This window comes from Capricornis sumatraensis, chromosome 6 (genome assembly GCF_032405125.1).
Source record: "Capricornis sumatraensis isolate serow.1 chromosome 6, serow.2, whole genome shotgun sequence".
Classification (NCBI taxonomy): domain Eukaryota; kingdom Metazoa; phylum Chordata; class Mammalia; order Artiodactyla; family Bovidae; genus Capricornis; species Capricornis sumatraensis.
Window position 1 is genome coordinate 79,629,288 of NC_091074.1, and position 13,235 is coordinate 79,642,522.

Genomic DNA, 13,235 nt, shown 5'->3' on the forward strand with positions numbered 1-13,235 from the left:
TGGCCTGGTTTACTGGAGGATCGATAACTAAGACAGCACCTCTCAGATGTTAAGTACATGCCACAATTCCTTTTGGAATGGATGAATACAACACCAGGCTTACAGAATGAAAGCACGGACCAACACATGAGCCCAAGCCCATAAAGGGAAGCAGGATAAGGTATTTGGATTAAGGACTGGAATTTGGGGGAAGGGCTCTGAAAATGCAGTCCTTAATCCACATACCTTATCCTGCTTCCCTTTATGGTTCTAACAATTCATCCTTTTGAGATAAGACCTAATACTCCAGGAATCTTCAACTGTTTGTTTGCCAGTCCTTAGCAACAGCACGACCCTTAAGTCATAGGTCTTAATTCTTATTGACTTGGGGGCTGGGAGGGTCACGGAGGTCAGCCGGCAAACAGACAAGCCGAGGGCAGTCCTGACCTTAGATGTATCTACCAGAGCTGAGCCAACGCATAAATGGCATATATGGTTCCTGTAAAGTGCTCAAACAGGGCCTGGCACTCAGTGAGTGCTGAGAAATCTCAGACATCATCACAGCAATGATTATCATTAGGGTGGGAGTCCCAGCAGAAAGCAACCTTTCTTCAGAGGACCTAGAAGAGGTCAGAGCAGGTAGGAAGAAGGCTGGCCCTCGGAAGACTGACATTCGTCTTCCCGAGTGCCTCTGTCTGGGCTGGAGGAAACCCCAGTCCCGGCGCTGGACTTCGGCTATGGATTGCACATCATCTGCGACTAACATATCTTTGTTGTTGTTGTTTAGTCACTCTTGTGACCAATGGACTGTAGCCCGCCAGGCTCCTTTGTCCATGGAGTTTTCCAGGCAAGGAGAGCAGAGTGGGTTGCTGTTTCCTTCTCCAAGTGATCTTCCTAACCCAGGGATTGAACCCGCATCTTCTGCATTGGTAGGCGGATTCTTTACCGCTGAGCCGCCAGGGAAGCTGGATCTATATAAAAACAAATAAGCAGGCAGAGCCATGGAGAAAGTCCTAGAAAGGCCTGAGCCTCAGTGGGAGGCAAACCAGCCAGCTCCAACATCCACAGGAAGGCCAGCAGCCCTTGGGGAGGGTGTACCAATCCACTGGGTCACAAGAGTGACACCTTCAATCCATCAGGATGTCTCCAAGTAACTTCAAGCCATCCTCTCTGCTCATTTGAGATCTAATGAACACCTGTATTTCATCCTTTATGTACTTACTGAACTCTGCCGGTAATGTTGGCACCTCCTCAGAAATGAAATGAACTGTGTGTAATTCACCAGATCCATTCATTCATCCAGTATTTATTTGGCTTTTATTATGTGACAGGAGCGGGTTTCCCAGGTGGCTCAGCGGTAAAGTATCCACCTGCAATGCAGGAGACTCAAGAGATGCAGGTTTGATCCCTGGGTTGGGAAGATCCCCTGGAGGAGAGAATGGCCACCCACTCCAGTATTCTTGCCTGGAGAATCCCATTGACAGAGGAGCCTGGCAGGTTACAGCTATGAGGTCGCAAAGAGTCAGACAGGACTGAACTGACTTAGCAGGCACGCATGAGACAGGAGGAGTGCTAGGAAATTCACAGGCAAACTTTCAGAGGGCTTACCTTGTCCCCCACCCTATGTAAGCCCTTTATGGACATCTGGTCCTCACAGCATCCCTAGGAGGCAGTGGTACCATGTCATCCCCATTTCACGGATGAGGGGAGCCTCAGATGGAGTAAGCATCTCTTCATTACCCTACTAGACCACCTGCAAACCATCCACCTAAGCCCGCTTCTTCAAGGGTGCTTTTGTCCCCAAACAGGAATCGTTGAGTCAGAACGGAGGACCAAATTGGTGCCTTACAGTCACGATAGAGAACTCCTCCTGCTGGGAGGTTGGGGTCCTGAACCTTGGGCCCCATGTTTTGAGGCCTTTATAGTAAGTCCCCTACATAGGAAGTAAATCCCCTTCAAGTTGCAGATTTTCAAGGATGCGAATATGCCCATGCATGCCAGCTGTTGTACTGTACTACTGTACTTTTCAAGGTACTGTACTACAAGAGTAAAAATGTTTTCTTTATTTTTTGTTTGTTTTTTATGTATCATTTGAGTGAAAAGTATCATAAACCAATTACACTACGGTACTAATAAATAGCCAATTACGCTAGCTTGGGTACCCAGGCTAAATTTGTTGGACTTACAAACAAATTGAACTTACAGACCCACTCTGGGAATAGAACTGGTTCATATGTAGGGGACTTACTGTATTGTCCACTGGAGTCAGACTGGGTCCTGAGGCCTAGGATACTAAAGCTTTAATCACGAAAGTGTTAGTCACTCAGTTGTGTCTGACTCTTTGTGACCTCATGGACTATAGCCTGACAGGCTCCTCTGTCCATGGAATTCTTCAGGCAAGAATACTGGAGTGGGTTGCCATTCCCTTCTCCATGAATCACTAAAGCACGTAACTTTGTGCCTTGTGAAAACCATCTCCAGTTGCCTCCAAGCATCTTTGGCAAGGAGTGGTGTGCCAGTCCCTCATACACACCCCCTCCCCACCCACCTGGTCTTCTGTGTCTGCGGCCTCCTGGGCTGATTATGGCCTGGAGGACACTGTCCAGGACAAACGACAGCTGGGACTGTGATAGCGACCACAGGACTGACCTCTAGGCCACAGGCTGAGCCCTCTAATGGCTTGCATCCTGATTTAGGGAGTCTGGAGCCTTCCCTCTCTCTGGGAAGTCCAGATCCTCTCCCCTTCCCCTCCTCGTGGTTTCCTAGTCCCAGCACCAAGGCTGGTGGAGCTGCAGGCCTGCACAGAGGTGCACCCTGGGGCACTGGAAGCCGTGGGCAGGGACCCCTCCTGGGGGCTAGGTTAGCACTGAAGTTCAGAATGTCCTGATAGCTTAGGTGGTAAAGAGTCCACCTGCAATGCAGGAGACCTGGGTTCGATCCCTGGGCTGGGAAGATCCCCTGGAGCGCTCCAGTATTTGGGCTGGAGAATTCCATGGACAGTCCATGGGGTCACAAAGAGTCGGACATGACTGAGCAACTTTCACTTCACTCAGAATGCCAGTGGGCGGTGCTGATGGATAATTGGGTTTATTATTATTTTTTATTTCGCTATGGACTGTACCCTGCCTTATTGATTGCACTGGGGTCAGCTAGCTCCCTCTGTTGCCCCTCTCCTAGGCACTTCCCCCCCAAAAAACAGACTTCATTTTGTTACCCTAAAGTTTGCAAAAATTAGGATTGGGGAGCCTGAAGAATTCCGAGTCCAAAGTTTTTCCCACTACCAGGGGGCAGTGGGGCTCCCAAGTCTGAGTCTCAAAATGAAGATTTGAGTCTTATATGAGACTCACTTATACTGAGAATCAATATGAAGGCTCCTGTCTCTAGGACTCTTTTTGGGAGGATTCCTGTCCTTTGTCCCTCACTGTCTGTGCAGCCCAGGGTGTTCTTGCCCTAGGATCTAGAGCCAACAGGAATCTGAGAAGCTCTGGCTGAAGAATGTGGCTGCACACTGACTCTGGGGCAAGGAAAACATAAGGCCTTCAGTGGGAGCTGGGGCCTCTCGTTGAGACACTTCCTAAAGCTCCAAGCTGTGGCCATGCCTCCTAGGCTGAGCAGGCCTGGAACCACCTCTGTAGCAGGGAGCAGGGTTTCATTGCCCTGGAAGAATCCAGGCACCTCAAGATGTACTGGGGGCCTTTTCTTGTTTCCTAGAGGAGACTGGGGGTTGCAAGAGAGGCTGGCCATGAAGTTCAAACTCAGCCCAATACATAGCTCTCCATTCCCAGGGCTCCCCTCCTGGGTGCCACATTCCAAAAGTGGCCTGGCTTGAGGTTCCAATATCCATGGAACCCCAAGAGGTCTCGGGGTCAGCCAGGAGCCTCTGGCCCACATCCTCTCCACCTCATTACCCCTCAAGGATGCCAGAGGAGGCCCATCCTTCTCCAAATTTCTTAAAACAACCTCAGGCATTTCTCTTTTCCTATTCCTTTGGTTCTTGGTGGCAGTAGTATGCGGTTTGAAAGAAGGGAGTGATGTGCAGGAAACTGAATTTTTCTGAGCATGAATAGAGAAAACAAAACACCTACCTCCAGCCAGTGGGGCATGGCGAGGCCGCCCTATATTTTGATAAGGTTGCAGTTCACCAGTCCCTCACCTGTTTTTGGAGGTGGCAGGTAGGAAGTGAGGTAACAGGACCCAGATGTTAACAGGCAAGCAAGCAGTGGCACTCTCCAACTCACATTCCACACGTGGGCGTGGTCCTGCCATCCAGACAGGGCCAGGCCCACAGTTCAGAAGGGAATCGGAGATCAGCAAGGCTGCCAGGGGACCCTGTGTGGACTAGCTCACCTGCTAAACCCACTTGCTGCCCCCAGGGCCTTCCCACCTTGGCATGTCTCCCCAGCAATAAAAGAAACACAGCTTGGCTGTGGCTGAATGGATGAAACCTCCCAGTTTCATGTCTGTGAGTTTTATTTATTAGTCATTCAATAAAAAGTCAATTTCTTAAAGAACTGGGGGTTGGAAGGGAAGCTAGGAATCACCTCTCTCACCTCCTTGTTTTCCAAGGAGGAAACTGAAACCTGAAAGAGATTAATTAAGGAATCAGCCAGTGAATGATAGTTATGAGCTGACTTGTGCGTGCATGCTTAGTTGCTCAGTTGTGTCCAACTCTTTGTGACCCCATGGACTGTAGCCTGCCAGGCTCCTCTGTCCACGGGATTCTCCAGGCAAGAATACTGGAGCAGGTTGCCATTTCTTCCTCCAGGGAATCTTCTTACCCAGGGATCAAATCTATGTCTCCTGCATTGGCAGACAGATTCTTTACCACTGCAGATCTTTTACCACCGGGGAAGAAAGCCCTTCTAGGGGATTGAAATGGCAAGATTCAGGCATAAAGCTTTCCCACACCCCACCCTTGAGCACAGGGCTCACCTTCTAGAGCCTGAAGGGCCCCTGAAAGGATGAAGGTGTTTTGTGCTAGCAGTGTGGTGCCCCCACTGGCATGACTGGGCACACAGCCTGGCTCAGCTCCACCCACCATAAAGCCCTTGTGGAAAACCTCATTTTCTTTGGCCTAGCCCTTTCATTTGGGTTGAAAACCCCATTCCACCCAAGTCCAATCTGTCTGAAGTGAATGGTACCCCAGCACACGGGGACTCTTGGCACGTCAGCTTTTGGAGCTCTAGTATGGCTTTCTTGGAATGCTGCTCAGCAATTAGAGATGGCAAGCCTTTCCCACAGCTGTGGGGCTGTGGCACGCCCCTGCTTCACTTACAAGCAAATGCTTGGCTCAGCGGAGAGCTGTCGAGTTCACATTTTTAGCCCATGGGGCAATAAGCTGTTGTGGCTGACTAGTTCAGTAGTGCCTCTGACATGATGATGCCAAGGTCTAGAAGCAGTGTCAGAGCCTGGCTAGAGAGCCATCCTGTACCCAAACGTGTCTGCATTTGCTCATTTTTAAAAAATAAGCCCTCAGGAAGCTCTTCCAATATGCCACCCTGATGACCAAATTCATGGTTTAGCACAAAGCATTAGATAGGATTTACTGGGCCTTTTTGGAGGATGGGCTAGACTTCCTAGCAAAATCTTGTTGGTTACCCCTGTAGGAAAAGTCATCCATGTGAGGGTACACGATGCAGGTTTTGAGAAATCCTGTCTCAGGAAGGGAGGGGTCTATTTCAGACATAATGCTGTTAAGGTTTCCTTTCCTTTCCCTCTGGAAACCAAAGTACAGTCTTTAGTCTCCAAATACTGTCTACATCGTGCTTACATCTGTGTGCTTTACTGACCAACTGTGGTTCCCCTGGGTCTCTGGAAAGGGCCCTTGCCAAGGGGACCACAGGTGCTGCAGTCCTTGAATCCTTTGCAGGAAGCACTGAGTTGCAATCACACTGTATGTCAGCCAAAGAGTATGGTGGGGCACACAGAGGATCCCCAACATCTGGGGACAGTGGAGCTTATCCATGTGTCTTTTCATTTTGCACCTCCACCAAAGCCAGGTGACAGCCACTGAAGGTGACAGCAGTAGAGCCCAACAACTTTCTGAGCTCATCATCAAAGTACCTGTTGGCAAGCTTCAGCCTGAGACCATCTGGTCTACCCTTTCTGTGGATTCAATGACCAAAACACAACACAGTCCCCTCTGGGCATCCAGGCTCCTCACCTTTTTCTGGAAGCCCATGGCGGGGATGTTACATCTCACAGCAGCATCTTCCTCATGATTGCAGCCCTGAGACTCAGCATTGAACTTGCAGTCTATGATGGACTTCTCATTCCCCGTGCACTCGATTTCATTGAGGTGAATGGGTCCTATCCCTGGGAATGGAAGATGAACATGCACTATGAAAGCTTCCACAAGAAAGTTTCTGCAATGGGAAAGGAAGTCCCAGACAGTAAGAACATGCCTCTCCCATCCTCAGAATGCTCCCAACTGCCTCCCACAATAGCTCAATGACCCAGGCCTCTTCTACCTGGAGAGAATGTTGTCTTGGGAGTCACTTCTCCCACAAGAACAAAGGTTGCTACTAATTTATGTGACCTTAACCAACTCACTCAGCCTCTCTGAATATTGGTTTTCTCACTGAAATAGAGGAGCTGGTCTAGAGGGCATTTAAGTTCCCTTCTCAACTTGTACACTCTGTGTATTGATGAATCTTAAAGGGGCAACTCTCACAGGGTAGTTGGACTCCCTGCAGGAAAGAGATGGCATTCTCAGATTGGATGATCTGAGTTACAGAAAGGAATTTTAAAAATAAAAATATGAACAAAGCATGAGGAAATCACAAAATTGCAATGGATAGTCCATTGTGTGGACTAATACCACCCTCAGGCCCTCAAGAAAGAAAAGTGTCTGTCACTCAGTCATGTCTGACTCTGCGACCCCATTGACTGTAGCCCACCAGGTTCCTGGTTCCTTTGACCATGGAGTTCTCCAGGCAAGAATACTGGAGTGGGAAGCTGCTCCCTTCTCCAGGGATCTTCCCAAATCAGGGCTCGAACTCAGGTCTCCCACATTGCAGGCAGATTTTTTACCATCTGAGCCACCAGGGATGAGGGAAGGATGTTAATATCTGGTCCAGGAGAACAAAAGAGCCTTGTGGGGAGGTCACCTGTTAATAGCTGTCACCCTCAGTGAAGGGACACAGCGGCCCACGGGAGAATAAAGACCCAGCTCCTCGCCACCTCCAGTCTCCCCCAGTGTTCCCTGCTGGCCACATCCAAACCTGCCTTCCAGGGCCCTGAACCATGTGGACAAGGAGGAGCGTGGAGCTGCAGGGGCAGACAGAAGACATCCCACAGTGACCCCTAATGCACATGTGGGAAGCTTTCCGTACAGGCACTGGGATGGCAAGGGGGAATTCCCCACTGCTGGGGAGAGGGAATTCCCCACTGCTGGGGAGAGGGAATTCCCAGTTTGTCAGTATTCAACTCAACTCACCTCACAAAACCACCTCTCCTCTGTCTAGCTCATAAAGATGGATCCAAGTCTAGTTCTTCCTGGGAGCTCTGGGCTGCTTCGACCCCCACCTTGGACCTTGCCCTGCTCTGTGATCTCCTCTCTCTCTTGATCTTCACCATCATTCTCTGGTTTGGGTCTATCCCTCAGCACTCATCTGATCCCATAAAATCTCCCATCTTTATGACGACCCTCCCCTGACCCCATACTTCCTTCTGCCCTGTCACTTTCCCCCCTTCAGAATGAACTTGAAAGAGTCATCTGCTTTTGTTCTCTCTGCTTTCAGCAGGAGGACCTTTCCTAATCTGCTTCTCCACAGCGTCTTCCTAACTCAGGAAGCAGCACCTCCATCCTCCTGGTTCTTGCCAGAACCCAGAGGCATCACCTCCTCCTCTTTTATCCACAGACAAGCAATCCATAATCGTGTGCTATTCACCCCCCCAGATTCACTCCCCCTCAGTGCTTTTCATTTCTGCCACTCATCTAACTCTGTCACGTCCCATTTGGACAAATGACATAGCTTCTAGTCTCCCTCCTGCTTGCTTATTCCAAAATATTCCCCACGCACAACCCAAGAGGCTTTTTAATGCATGTTTAATCATGTCACTCCCCTGTCTTAATCCCTGTAATAGTATCTCACTGCAGTTCAGGGTACAAGTAGTTCCCAAATGGTCCAAACAGGGACCAGACTCCACAAAGCGTCCCAGCTATGCTTGCTCCTCCCCAGCTTGGCCACATGTCTCTCCTTTGGCTATTCCCTCTGCCTGGACCCTCTTCCTCCTTCTCCTCAGCAGTGAACTCCTGCTCAACCCTCAGGGCTCAGGTCTGATGTCACTTCAATGGCACAACCTTTCTAAGCCTCATCTAAGCTGGGTCCCCTCAGGTCACCTCCACTGAGCACTCCACTTCAGGCTGTATTCTGGTGGCTCTCCATTCAATGTCTGTCTGATTCCACACTGGGCTGCAGGTCCCACAAGGGCAGGCATTACATCTATGTTCCTTGGGGATTACCAACCAGAGACTAGCAAGTAGGAGGTGCTGCAAACAGTATCTGAATGGACACCCTTGACTTAAGTAAGCGCCTGTTGATTGTCAGCCTCCGTACCAGTGTTGGGGACTCACAGAGGAATACAGCAGTCCCTGTCATGACAAGCTCACAGGACGTACCTGGGGGATGTAGACACGTAGACAGACTTGTAACATAATGTGGTACATGATAAAGATGGAGGTAACTCTCTGCACTTTGGAGCCCCAAGTGGCTCTGGGTTCTGGAGAATCTAGACTCTAAGGCCAAAAATTAACTTCTAGGAGCAACCATCTGTAATGGGTAAGAGCCAAGTTTCCATTTCCTTGGAAATTCACAAATGAAGAAGCTTCCAATTCCTTGGAATTTTATAAAATTTATAAAATCACATCAATCAGGACTTTCCTGATGTTCCAGTGGTTGAGAGTCTGTGCTTCCACTGCAGGACGCATGGGTTCGATCTCTCGTCGGGGAACTAAGATTCCATATGGCACACAGTGCAGCTCCCCTCCCTCCAAAAAAACCCCAACAAACACATCAGTCACTATGGCGAGAAACACCCAAGGACTCAGAGCAGAAACGCTGTGCAAAATAGATTCCAAACAGAGACTGAAGCAAGCAGGGCCATGGCTCATGAACTAGGATGGGCTCAGAAACAGGTGGTAACCTAGGACTTGGATGTGCAGTTAGAGCAGAGGCTTGTTAGATGATTATGAGGATGATGGTGATGGCGGTGGTGATGATAATGGTGGTGATGGTGATGAAAATGGAGGCAATAGTGGTGATGATGATGGTGCTGGTGGTGATGGTGATGGTGGTGGTGGTGGTGGTGGTGGTGATGATGGTGATGAGGATGGTAGTGATAATGGTGGTGATGAGAATGATGGTGGTGGTGATGGTGGTGGTGATGAGGATGGTGGTGATAATGGTGGTGATGAGAATGATGGTGGTGGTGATGGTGGTGGTGATGGTGGTGGTGATGAGGATGGTGGTGATAATGGTGGTGATGATAATGACAGTGGTGGTGATGGTGGTGGTGATGGTGATGGTGGTGGTGGTGATGGTGATGGTGGTGGTGGTGGTGGTGGTGGTGATGGTGGTGGTGATAATGGTGGTGATGATAATGATAGTGGTGGTGATGGTGATGGTGATGGTGCTGGTGGTGATGGTGATGGTGTGGTGGTGGTGGTGGTGGTGATGATGGTGATGAGGATGGTGGTGATAATGGTGGTGATGATAATGATGGTGGTGGTGATGGTGGTGGTGATGAGGATGGTGGTGATAATGGTGGTGATGAGAATGATGGTGGTGGTGATGGTGGTGGTGATGAGGATGGTGGTGATAATGGTGGTGATGATAATGATGGTGGTGGTGATGGTGGTGGTGATGGTGGTGGTGATGAGGATGGTGGTGATAATGGTGGTGATGATAATGATGGTGATGGTGATGGTGGTGGTGATGGTGGTGGTGATGAGGATGGTGGTGATAATGGTGGTGATGAGAATGATAGTGGTGGTGATGGTGGTGGTGATGGTAGTGGTGATGAGGATGGTGGTGGTGGTTGTGGTGATGGTGATGATGGTGGTAGATGATACTAATATTTACTGAGCACTCACTATGTTTTGGATTCTGTCCTAAACACACTGTTTATATTAACTCATTTCATCACCCCAACAACTCAACAGAGTGGACCCTACTGGGGACCGAAGATAAAGTAACGGCCCAACAGAGGAACCAGGACTCAAACCAGGCAGTCTGACTCACAGCATGATTTTGCTGAGTTTCTGAAGTTCTTTCAGGAGAGTCAGGGGAGGAAACCCTTTGCTGGAAGGAGCGGCAGATTGCTCTGGAGAGAGCTGAGCCGTTGAAGTGCCTATATTCTCCATCATCTAGGGGTGCTCCCTCTGCCTCCTCCCTCCTGGAACACCTCCTGCTTTCTGCCCATCTAAGTAGATGTCTGCCTTCGGGGAGCACTGTGAGTCCTTTCTCCTGTGTGGCTCAGCTTGAACAGCCTCACTCTCATCTGCAGCATTTACTTTTTACATCTTTCTCTCTTGCTTACAAGGCAGTAAGCTGCAGCTTCAGCCTTAGAGTAGATTCAGCCTGCATCTCCTTGGGAAGTGACAGGACCTTTCTGAACTCCACTTTCCCCATCTGTAAAAGGCAATAACAATGTCTCTCTTGCAGGACTGGGCTTTTGAATATTGAATGAAACCAATTGTGTCAAGTTACCAGGAACTCAATAAATGATAAGAATTACTGGATTGGTCAAAAAGTTCATTCGAGTTTTTCCTAATATTATCAGGATAATTTCTTATATATCATCATCTTATTTGTTAGTGTAAAATACCTTTGGTGCTATTTCTTATTTCATCCATTTGAGCTAACTTCCTAGAGAGCAGAAACCATTACTAGAAATGTCTGTGGAAGAAATGAATTCTCTGTTCCAGGCTCCAGCCCAAACAGTACTCAATAAATGTGTATGGATTGCTAAACTCTGAGACTGGACAGGAGAGAAGAGATTAAGCAAGAGCCTTAACAGTTTAGACTCCAGCTAACAACTGCTTGGGGCTTCCCAAGTGGCTCAGTGGTAAAGAATCTGCCTGCAATGGAGGAGACCCGGGTTCGATCCCTGGATCAGGAAGATCCCCCAGAAAAGGAAATGAAACCCACTCTAGTATTCTTGCCTGGGAAATCCCACGGACAGAGGAGCCTGGTGGGCTATAGTCCATGGGGTTGCAAAGAGTTGGACATGGCTTAAAGATTAAACAACTGCTTAGTCTCCTTCTGGCCTAACTGATGTAAGGCCAGAAGGCTGTCTCTAGACATCTGGGGACCCACTTTCCTGAAGCCTGCACATTCATGGTGCACCAAGGCAGAGTGCAGAGATGGAAGAGCAAGGATTTCTGACATTCTTCCCTATACCACCCAGTTTTGCTGTGAGTCAAGCAGGGTATGAGGTGTTACTGAAGAATACCAGCCTGGATGTCCAGCCGAGCTCGCCCAGCAGTGTCTGTGAGCTCCTAGCTCCTTTTGTTGATCTGGGTTTCATCCGCTGCATTGTGAACCCCAGCTTTCCCCTCATCCTGGGTTCTGGACTGTCCTTCCACTCTCTATGCCTCCCCCACCTCCACCTTGGCCTTGCTTTTCCCCGACTTGAACCCTCTGACCACAGGCCTGGGGCAGGAGAAGGATGTGAGACAGAAGCCACGGCCAACCTCTCAGAACAATGTTATGGACTTTGAACCCACAATCAACTGCAGGTTGCCATTAGTTTTTGAGGATCACAGTAGAATAGACGAGGACAATGCAATCTGTTTTGCATGTTAGCACTGTTTCTGGAGACTTTTGTTTAGGCTTTACGGGCGTGGCACATGCTGTCAGTATTTCTGATCAGAGATTTCAGGCCTGAAATCAGGCCTGAATTTCAGGCCTTTCAGGGTCTGAAAGGGACTGATCTCGAGCTGCTCCATCCAGCGCAGTGGCTGCTGCCTCACTGAGCCCCTGGAATGTGGCCAGTCCAGACTGAGATGGGCTGCAAGCGCAAAACGCATCCTGCATTTCAGAGAGTCAGTACCCCACCTGTGAACTATCGCATCAAGAGCATTTATATTGATCAAATGTTGAAATCATAATATTTTGGAAATATATATATTATTAAAGAAAATAGATTACTTAAAAGAATTTCACCTGTTCCTTTTTATTTGTTCTTTGCATGGCTACTAGAAAATAACATTATATATGTGGCTTCAAAGAGTTGGACATGACCAAGTGACTAACACTTTCCGTTTTATGTCTATTGGATAGTGTGGGTCTGGAGTGTTAGAATTTTCTTTTGGCTGCACCACTTGGCATGCAGGATCTTAGGTCCCCAGCCAGGGATCAAACCTGGGCCCCCTACAATGGAAGCACAAAGTCTTAACCACTGGACCACTAGGGATGTCTGGGAGAGTTGGAAATTCTTGACCAAGTGGTTGTTCAGCTGATCCTGCTTGTGCAACTGGAACTCATTCATTCATTCTTGATAAAATGAATATCCCCAGAGCACTATAGGGCTTCCCAGGCTGCACTAGTGGTAAAGAACCTGCCTGCCAATGCAGGAGACAGAAGTGGGTTTGATTCCTGGGTGGGGAAGATACCCTGGAGGAGGGCATGGCAACCCACGCCCTAGCATTTTTGCCTGGAGAATCCCATGGACACAGGAGCCTGGCGGGCTACAGTCCATAGGGTCACAAAGAGTTGGACACGACTGAAGCAACTTAGCACACACATACACAGCACACACAGAGTGCTATAAGCTGGGCATGGCAAGGTGGGGGAGGCGGGTATGTAAACAGATAGCTGGAATCCAGATGTTTTCAGGGGATCTCAGAAAACAAAGCGCAGTGCCTGACTCTGACCTAACATCCACACTGGTGAGAACAGGAGGCTGGAGCCAGACAGAACGTAAGACACCCTGAACCCAGTGAAGAATCTGAGGCCCAGAAGGTTGCTCAAGGTCACCAAGCATGTAGGTGGCAGGGCCAGGACCAGGACTCAGATTGTCTAACCCTCAGCCCTTGCCCTTTCACCATCGTCGCTGTAGGTGTGGTCATTTGGTCCACAAGCCACAGCCTGAGCTGAGGACAGACCCTGTCTGCTCCTCTGTGAATTGACATCGAATGTGGACTTTTCCCTTCCTGCCTACCAGAGGTGATCTGTCCAGCGTGGCAGCAGGTGGTAAATCACCCAATGGTTCTTTCAAGGACAGCACTGCAAATGCCAGCTGTCTCTTTC

The 13,235-nt window shown here is 49.1% G+C and overlaps 1 protein-coding gene across 1 annotated transcript in view; it reads right to left on the reverse strand.

Annotated features, from left to right (window-relative positions):
- The window catches only part of LOXL2 (lysyl oxidase like 2), a 117,245-nt gene that overhangs the window by 26,930 nt on the left and 77,080 nt on the right, over positions 1-13,235 (reverse strand). Inside the window, exon 7 of the mRNA XM_068973883.1 lies at positions 6,143-6,294. Coding sequence (XP_068829984.1) covers positions 6,143-6,294 — 152 coding nt within the window. The remainder of the gene's footprint in view (positions 1-6,142; positions 6,295-13,235) is intronic.